The sequence below is a fragment of the Culex pipiens genome, chromosome 2 (assembly GCF_016801865.2).
Source record: "Culex pipiens pallens isolate TS chromosome 2, TS_CPP_V2, whole genome shotgun sequence".
Lineage (NCBI taxonomy): Eukaryota > Metazoa > Arthropoda > Insecta > Diptera > Culicidae > Culex > Culex pipiens.
In genome coordinates, this window is record NC_068938.1 from 216905995 (window position 1) to 216916066 (window position 10072).

Here is a 10072-nt window from a genome sequence, read left to right on the forward strand (position 1 = left end):
ATTTTTTGCACTTCCAAAAAATCACCCTTTGAAGGAATTATAAGTCAAATGTTCATCTATTTTGTAAATAAACCGTCCAAATTATTAATTTTTTTTGTAAAGTAATCGAAACCAGTGCTGAAAAGTTCAACCGAAACCGAAATAATCGAAAAACGTGTCTCGAAGACCAAGGTAAATACTAAATATCGCCGTTGCTCAAAATTGTTACGATTAAGCAAATTTGGACTCGGACTTGAATTCAATGGAACAAAAATCACAAGATCGAAAAAAATATCACAGCTTTGGTACTGTCAGCTGGGGCGAATCGGGACACATGGGACACTTGTTACTGCACAATATTTCGATATTTTCGATTGGGTTCGGATAGAACAGACACAGATTAACAAAAATAGTGTATCGATTTCCAAATTTCAAACTTTTATGTGTCTAAACCTGCTTCAAACTGAAGTCCCGATTCACCCCAGATGACAGTAACCCAAAAAGCTTGTAATGTGCCGATTTTAATACAGTCAACTCTCTGGTCAATATCGAGGAAAAGAAGCATCAGTTTACAAAACGATGCAAAATGAAGACTCGCTTAAGGGGTTACATACATGTAGAAAATCACAAAATTTCTTATTACAGAAAATATATTAAATCCACTTAAAAGATCATTTTCAATCAATCCTGAAAGTTTCATGAAGATATTTTATGATTAAAGTAAGTTATAGACGATTGAAGCTGAAAATTTTGCCGTGCGCAAAGCGAACTGTCAAACTTTGCGAGCGATTTTCTCTGAACACCGAGTTGATTTACGGGTGCCACGATATCTCGAGATGGGATAGACCAAATTGGCTGAAATTTGGGGTGAAGACTCGCAAGACATACCCCGTGTGCATGACGAAGTCCGATTTTAAAATTTCGTTTTTTGAAAAATTTCAAAAATCAAAAACTGACCTTTTTTATATGAACATCAGAAAAATATTTTTATCTATTTTAAAAATCTAGAGGTTTTTTTTTATTAGGTCCTATAAGCATATGAAAGACAATAGTTTATTGGTCCTTTAAAAAAAAAAAAAAAACTCTGGAAATAAACTTTTTGAAAATCGGCCTTCTTCATACACACGGAACCGGTTTAACGAGTATTTACCAAAATTTTGAGCCGATTTGATCTAGGCAGTGTTGAGATATCGTGGCACCCGTTTTTTTTACTTCGTATAGCTGTATCTCGGCAATGATACAACCAGATGTCTTCAAATTTATTTTGTTAATGGTAGAAAATGTCTATTTTAATGTCCTGAAAACAGATTTAAAAAAAGTTTAAGTTTGGGCTCAAACCAACCTCTAACATTTTGCCGATTTACATGTATGTAACCCCTTAAAAATACAGTTAAACCTCGCATAGTGCGCAGGCGTTACGCATTTTGTTTCTTTGATTACTCTAAAACGACATAATATTTTTGCAATGTTTTTGAAGCTCATTGAGACAAACAAAATGCTTCAAAAAGACTGCAAAAATATTGTGAGGTGTTTGAGAAAACGACTGAATACAAAGCGTAACGCCCATTGCAACGTCCAGCAAACATAAACAAACGATTGTCAAACTCAAAGATCTCCTTTACAAAGAAAAACCGACGAAGACGTCAAAAAAACTATCTACGAAGGCCATGAAAAACAGACAACATTGATAAAGTTCATGGTTTTCTGGAGAAAATAAACTTCAAGGGATCATCGAGGAATGGATTCATCGAACTAGAAAGAAAATCTAGGAAATAAAAGTACAGTCCAGACTCGATTATCCGAAGGCCTCGGAAAAATTTCACTTCGGATAATCGAACCACGAAAAAAAAATTTTTTTTTCGTTGTCTAATTTTTGATTCTCGAGCTTAAGTATGACCCCTAAGCTACGCTAAAGTGAACTAAAAGTTTTAAATCCAAGATGGCGGCCAAAATGGCGGTGACGAAATATTGAAATTATGCATTTTATTATTTAATAAGCAATCAACTATTCAAAGTTATGTTGACTAAAATGGGGTCGTAGAACTCCAATTTGATATTTAAAACAAAAAAAAATGTTCTTGATTCAATTATCCGAAGTCCCACACAAACCTTCGGATAATCGAACTTAAGATAATTGAGTCTGGACTGTATTGAAATATCTAATTTCTGAATTTTTAATTTTTTTTTGGCTTTATGTTTTACTTGTTTTGTAAGTCATTTCCAAGCATTTATCTTGTTTAGTTTTGATTTTTGATGGTGTAAGACCTATTCTTCAACCTTCTTCAATCATTATCTTTTGCCTTTTTGATGTTTTTCAAATTTTCTAGTCACTTATTTTCCTGCGTTTAAAATCATACTCAGCATTTTTGGGACCGATTAAAAATATTTTGAATTTTTGTGAAATTCCGTTGGCCAAAAAAGCACCATGAAAAAATGGGCAATTGTTATTTTGACGATCAAAAATGTGAAAATTGAGCCAAAAAGGTTGGGCATGCCTGATCTAAAGAAACCATGCGCAAACACGTTTATCTGTGGGGGTAGCAAAAATGAGGGGATGCGCATGGTTGCTTAATTTATAATTTTATTTATTGGCAAGGAATTCACTAAAATTCAATTTTGTCGATCAGAGCGTGTTCAGGGAGCCCAAATCTAAAGCATTTACTGACATCAACTTCCAATATGTCGAGTTGTGATATTTGAGAGTATGTACATGAGTGATCTTCAATCTTGTACGCTCCGCACTTTGGACCCCCTGCTTTTTCAACACAGCATCAATTTTACTACGTCTCAATTTAAGCGCTCCCCACACTCGCCAATCCCAAACCCAGCTCAGCTGGACCGGCACCGCCTTCTCTCTCCCGAGGCCGGTTCCAACCGGTTTCGTCAATCGGCACACAATGTTTTGCTTGATGCTCCCCCAATCAGCTTTAAAAATAAACTCGCAAATTCCCAGTGTTTTTTTTTTTGTGTATTGGTTCTGATAAAAGGAGTGTTGTTCGAATAGAGCGCATTTCTGGTTGAAACTGGGCCACACTCGAAGCCCAAGCGGGGAGTGCAAAATTTTCCACTCATCAATGTCGTCGAACGACGCCGGGAACGTTCTGCGTTATCAGTTGGGTGGGGGTTTGCTCGAACCAGTTTTTTGCGAAATTTCTGTGTGTGTACAGATTTTCGCTTTCGTTTGGACGCGCTCATCACCGATACACAACAACACAACTCGCCGGTTTGTTGGACTTATTTTTGGAGGAACGCTTTTTTCTTCTTTGGCGGACAGAGTCCAAACGAATCATGCTCTTTGTTCGTGATGATGAACCCCCCACTCACGGCAGGAGAATTGGGGTTCTTTATCTAATCTTGGGTGGTTCGATTTTGACTATCTGTATAATTTGGCATAATTTATAAATTGATAGCATTGAAGGATGGATGAATGAACGATAAGGTAATTGAATTTTGAATGATAAAACAATTTGAATCGATTTTATTTGAGAACCATGCGTCCACATTGCATAAAGGAATTAAAGTGGAGACGCATGGTTGTTCTAATGAAGCTAACAACTAGTACTTACTTCATCCTTGGCCAGTGACTCCCCCAGGTGCAATTTGTTCGAGTTGACCAGCAGAGTGCAGTGATGGTAGGCATTCGGCTGACCCAGTTTCGCCGCAGTACCAGAAATCTGTAAGAAAAATGAGAAAAAAAGTTCTAGAATAAGTTGACGTTCGAAAAATGTAATGCACAAAAAAAACAAAGAAAAAACTGTCCTCGAACCTAGAAACCTTTTTTCCGGGGGAAAAAAACGCATTGGCGTCGATTCTCGTCAATGTCCATCAGAGCAGCAGCAGCTGTTGGCCCACATCCCTGAAAGCGACGCGCGACTCGTCTCGTCTCAGCTCAGCTCTGCCCTGATAACTGACGGGTGTCAATTTGAGTTGTTTGTCGCTAAGGCTAAACTAAGCTTAAGTGTGGCCTGCAACGGCAGCAGCACGCGGCCGCAACGGTACCGACGCGTGGACCAATGACCTACGCCAATGTCAACGGCTTTTTTGTATTCATTTGGATTTTGCGTTTTTTTTCTAGTTTGGTTTGCTTGGAAGAAGATGATTTCACAGCTGATTTATAGCTGAGTTCTTGGCTGAGTTAAATATTCCTACTCCTCAAGATATAAAAAAATGAGCAAGAGTCTCCATTGAATCAAATTTTTAGTTGAAAAATTTCGAATGGAAGTTAATTTAAAATTTATAAAAAAAATACTTAAATTCAAGTACAGACGAAGAAACAACATCAACAAGCCAAACCGGTTCAATCCAGTTGCAAAGAAATCTGCAAACCATTCAACTGATAACAATTACCGCACAAACCGCCAACACAGCTGGCTGTGCCGCGCCGGGGGCCGCCTTCCAATACAACCCAAGCAACACGCCCATTTCACACCAACACCAGCCTGAGTGGGGGCGCACGTGAGGGATTCGTCGCGCGCAAAAACCGGTTGCGATCACACGCTTCCTGCACGTGATCGCAGCAAGCCGGCGAATTGAAACATGACAACATAGCCGCGAGCATTGTTGTGCTTTTTGGATTCTTTGAACCGGTTAATGATACGGAACGGAAGAAAACCTAATGAATCGTCGTCGTGATGAATGAGGAGGGGAGTTGGGTTGGGCTTAAGTCACTCAACTTAACTGCAAAACTAACCCCACAAAGGACGTCCTGGAAAGTGTACGTGACTCATTGCACGTAGTACCATCGATTGGACTTTGCTTGATTAATATTGGGTCATATTGCTTTTTATCGTATGAAATCCCATGTTTTTTTTTTTAATTTAAATATGTCTTTATTGAACATTCTAATAATAATTACATTTTTTACATGCTAAGTGGTATGGTTTATTGGTCTTCATCTTTGTTGTATTTTTCGTTTGATTGTAATCATAGTTAGCTTGTTTGACTTATTTTAAAATATTTTGGATTCTTTTTGAAAAAAAAATTGCCAGTATTTTGATATTTTGGAAATTAGTGATGGCAAAACAACTAAGCAGGTGTATTTTAAAACATTGCTTTCAATGAAATGCTAAAGCCATGGCTCGTAATTTCAATTGTTATACTTTTTTTGCTCCCCTCCTCGACTTTGGTCAGGGTTGAGGGACATAAACTTCAAAAAAAATTTAAGAAATTCAAAAGAACTTAAAAAAATTTAAAATCTAGACAAATTAAGAAAAATCCAATTTAACCCTCTAACGCTCATGGTTACTCCAGAGCAACACAATTCGTGCTTGCCATTTCAAAAGGGCACATAACTTTTGTAAACAAGAGTGTGTCCCTTTCACACCTTATGTAAACTGTTATTTGAGTGAAAGGGATACACTATTGTTTACAAAAGTTATGTGCCCTTTTGAAATGTTAGGCTCCAATTTTTTGTCTTCAAAATTTAATATCTCTGGAACCATGCATTTTTTTTAATCATTAGTGCATTAGTTTATATAGAATGTTAACTTTAACCAATAAAATTTCATCTATTTTGGTCGATCCAGTTACGAGTAATGTAGAAAAACGTAAAAATTTGGATTTCGCTCTGGGCGGGAAGGGGTTAAACAAAATATTTCATAAATTTTAATTTAAAAATGTTTATTTTTTATTTTTTGAATGTTCCGAATCGAGAATTTTTTGATCGTCAGTCTTTATTATTTTATCGATAGTAGGTCGAGAAATTACGATCGAATGATCTTAATCTACTATCGACAAATTACGACTTACCATCGACAAATTACGATAAGTCCGTTGACAAATTAAGATCAAGTGCAATAATCAATTCTCTACTATTTTATATTTTTTGATATTGGTGGAAACCCTCAAGCTTTTTATGTCTAGAAATAAGGCATTTTGAATCATTGGTTTGTCCAGTCTCCATACAATTGTGACAACTGCCCATAATATAAAGGTATGTAAATATTCGTTGATCTGGATTTCCTGATAAATTTGGTGTCTACAGCTAAGTTTTAAAAAGATGACAAGACAATTCAGAAAAAAAGAAAAACTCAAAATATTCAATTTTAAATGATACAATAAGTAAAATAAAATAGACGTATGTTTTAGTGGAACATACAAGGCATTTTTTTTGTCCGCAGAGAAGCATGGACAAATTGTTTTTCTAAAATATGTAAAACGCAGTCTAAAAAACATCGAATGAATTTTTCAATCAAACTAAATTTGCAATCGACAAGTACTTTACATATTTATCATATTTATCATATTTAAACGTTCCTTTTTGAATTTATTCCACGTAAAAATAAGTATTATTTTCCTAAAGAGCAATTCTCTACGAAATCGGTCTTTTTTCTTCAATTTTAATTTTTGTATTTTTTAATCCGACTGAAACTTTTTTGGTGCCTTCGGTATGCCCAAAGAAGCCATTTTGCATCATTAGTTTGTCCATATAATTTTCCATACAAATTTGGCAGCTGTCCATACAAAAATGATGTATGAAAATTCAAAAATCTGTATCTTTTGAAGGAATTTTTTGATTGATTTGGTGTCTTCGGCAAAGTTGTAGGTATAGATACGGACTACACTGAAAAAAAAATGATACACGGTAAAAAAAATTTGGTGATTTTTTTATTTAACTTTTTATCACTAAAACTTGATTTGCAAAAAAACACTATTTTTAATTTTTTTTTATTTTTTGATATGATTTAGAGGACATAAAATGTCAACTTTTCAGAAATTTTCAGGTTGTGCAAAAAATCTTTGACCGAGTTATGAATTTTTTAATCAATACTGATTTTTTCAAAAAATCGAAATTTTGGTCGCAAAAATTTTTCAACTTTATTTTTCGATGTAAAATTGAATTTGCAATCAAAAAGTACTTCAGTGAAATTTTGATAAAGTGCGCCGTTTTCAAGTTATAGCCATTTTTAAGTAACTTTTTTCGAAATAGTCGCAGTTTTTCATTTTTTTAAATTAGTGCACATGTTTGCCCACTTTTGAAAAAAATATTTTTGAAAAGCTGAGAAAATTCTCTATATTTTGCTTCTTCGGACTTTGTTGATACGATCCTTAGTTGCTGAGATATTGCAATGTAAAGGTTAAAAAACAGGAAAATTGATGTTTTCTAAGTCTCACCCAAACAACACACCATTTTCTAATGTCGATATCTCAGCAACTAATGGTCCGATTTTCAATGTTAAAATATGAAACATTTGTGAAATTTTCCGATCTTTTCGAAAACAATATTTTCAAAATTTTCAAATCAAGGCTAACATTTTAAAAGGGCATAATAATGAATGTTTGGCCCTTTCGAAATGTTAGTCTTAATTTGAAAATTTTAAAAATATTGTTTTCGAAAAGATCGGAAAATTTCACAAATATTTCATATTTTAACATTGAAAATCGGACCATTAGTTGCTGAGATATCGACATTGAAAAATGTTGGGCTGTTTGGGTGAGACTTAGAAAACATCAATTTTCCTGTTTTTAAACCTTTGCATTGCAATATCTCAGCAACTAAGGGTCGTATCAACAAAGTCTGAAGAAGCAAAATGTAGAGAATTTTCTCAGCTTTTCAAAAATATTTTTTTCAAAAGTGGGCAAACATGTGCACTAATTTAAAAAAATGAAAAACTGCGACTATTTTGAAAAAAGTTACATAAAAATGGCTATAACTTGAAAACGGTGCACTTTATCAAAATTTCACTAAAGTACTTTTTGATTGCAAATTCAATTTTACATCAAAAAATAAAGTTGAAAAATTTTTGCGACCAAAATTTCGATTTTTTGAAAAAATTAGTATTGATTAAAAAAATTATAACTCGGTCAATGATTTTTTGCACAACTTGGAAATTTCTGAAAAGTTGGCATTTTATGTCCTTTAAAACATATAAAAAAATAAAAAAAAATAAAAATAGTGTTTTTTTGCAAATCAAGTTTTAGTGATAAAAAGTTAAATAAAAAAATCACCAAATTTTTTTTACCGTGTATCATTTTTTTCCAGTGTAGTCCGTATCCATACCTACAACTTTGCCGAAGACACCAAATCGATCAAAAAATTCCTTCAAAAGATACAGATTTTTGAATTTTCATACATCATTTTTGTATGGACAGCTGCCATATTTGTATGGAAAATTATATGGACAAACTAATGATGCAAAATGGCTTCTTTGGGCATACCGAAGGCACCATAAAAGTTTCAGCCGGATTAAAAAATACAAAAAAAATCGAATGACCGAAATCCTAGAGAACTGCTCTAAAGTAGAGTTTATGTATGTTCATTTCTTATTTTTTCTTAAAATAGCTGAGAAATGACTCTGAAAATCGGACAAAATGCATGTTAAAATAGTTTAGTTGTTTTGCAATCATTAGTTTTCAAAAAATATAAGATATGACGAAAACAAAAATTTTAGCGAATAAATTTAAACTTCTTGCAGTACCGTAAACTGGGGTCAATCGGGACACATGGGGCGAATTGGGACAGCAGTTTTAACCATGTTGGAGCACAACACTCAGACCAACAAAATGTGTACATCCATTTCCAAATTTAAAAGCTTTAAGTGCTCTAAAAACTGCTGTCCCTATTCAGACTGTAGTCCCGATTCACCCCAGATTACGGTACTGTACATCGAAAAGTTGAAAAAAATCAAAAGATTTGATTCTAAATACAGGGGAATACATGAATTTTCGCGTGAAAAAAAAAACTTTTCGATGTACATTGGAATTTTACAAAAAAATCCAAATATTTTTTAATGAGCCCAAATATGCTAAATATGATGATCAACGCATATTTTAGTTGATTAGACTTCAATTTCCACTAAAATTTTGAAGTATTTTGAAAAAAAAAAATTTCCAACGGTCTTACTTAAACAACATATGTAACTATGCCAATATTTTGAAATTTTTTTTTTTCAGGGTCAACTTTTACCGTGTTTTGACCGTATTTTTGTAATTTGTTTTTCCATAAAACAATAAATAAATTGAATTTTAAGCAAAAAAGTAATAAAAGTGCTTTTTATGTTTCATTATTTCTATCGTATTGTTAAACAGTGGAAAATTTTCCTATGCATCGGTTGCATCCAAATTATGTTTTTGTATTGGTTCCAGTTGAAGCATTCCCCATGGAAATTTTCCACAATCCTCAAAGCATAAACCCGAACGGCTCCAACCAAGAACCATTCTTGCAGACATTCTCAACAAGAGTGGAAATTTCCATCCTCAAACTAGTGACTGCGCCTATCTATGTGCTGCGTGCATAGCAAAACAAAGAAGCAAATCGCAAAAGTAAAAAAAAAACAAACCGGTTCCTACCTTCTTGCCCATCACGGTGATGTCGTCCCGGTCGGAAATGTCCGCGTTGATGGCGTACTCGCGGTACAGCGCCCGCGTAATCAGGTTCAGGTTGTACTTCCGATCGTAGCGAGCCCGCGGCACGAAGAAGGTACAGTTCAGATTTCCCAGGTCGTGGAAGACCGCTCCGCCGCCGCTGTTGCGCCGCGCCAGCTCGACCTCGTTGCGCATCAGCTGGGACACGTTCGTCTCGGCGAAGGGGTTCTGGTGGCGGCCAACGACCACCGTCGGCTTGTTGATCCACAGCATCAGGATGTGGTGATGGGTAAAGTCAAAGTTGCGGTAGATCCAGTCCTCCAGGGCGAGGTTCGTGAACACATCGTTGGACTGGGAGATGAAGACGGATTTTTTGACCTCGCTGTCGGGGATCTTCTTCACGTCGGCCGCGGACAGCTGTTTGTTGTTGTTGCTGCCTCCGGTGGTGCCTTTGCCAGTGGTCGTGATGCTGCGTACGGACAGCAATAGCAGCGTGTTGGTGGTGGTGGAGTTCGGAGCGGACACATACCACTTGCCCACGGCACGTGCGACTGTGTTGCATCGGTGTACGGCAAGGGCGGCCATCTTGTACGTTTTTATGCCTTCTTTATTTTGATCTCTTTGTCCTATATATGATTTCTGTTTTTATTTTTGGTTGCGTCTTAACTTTTTTTCCGGTCCTGAATCACCAAGTTGCGTAACGTACTAGAATCTCCAGCAATCGGAGCTCACCCTTAAATCGCGCAACTAACGATTTGAAACTACACAGTATTTGCGCTGCACTTTAGTT

At 35.6% G+C, this 10072-nt stretch overlaps 2 protein-coding genes across 2 annotated transcripts in view; both read right to left on the reverse strand.

The window, feature by feature from the left end:
- The window catches only part of LOC120425105 (protein 4.1 homolog), a 10425-nt gene extending 10110 nt beyond the window's left edge, over positions 1 to 315 (reverse strand). The window contains exon 1 of the mRNA XM_052707095.1: positions 289 to 315. Within this exon, the coding sequence (XP_052563055.1) occupies positions 289 to 315 (27 nt within the window). The remainder of the gene's footprint in view (positions 1 to 288) is intronic.
- Positions 316 to 3495: 3180 nt separating this feature from the next.
- LOC120427509 (lipoyltransferase 1, mitochondrial-like) lies at positions 3496 to 9867 on the reverse strand. The gene is made up of 2 exons (XM_039592371.2): positions 9268 to 9867; positions 3496 to 3653 (listed from the first exon to the last, which is right to left on the reverse strand). The coding sequence occupies exons 1-2, from the start codon at positions 9865 to 9867 to the stop codon at positions 3528 to 3530; spliced, it is 726 nt and encodes a 241-aa protein (XP_039448305.1). The 3' UTR covers positions 3496 to 3527.
- Positions 9868 to 10072: the final 205 nt, after the last annotated feature.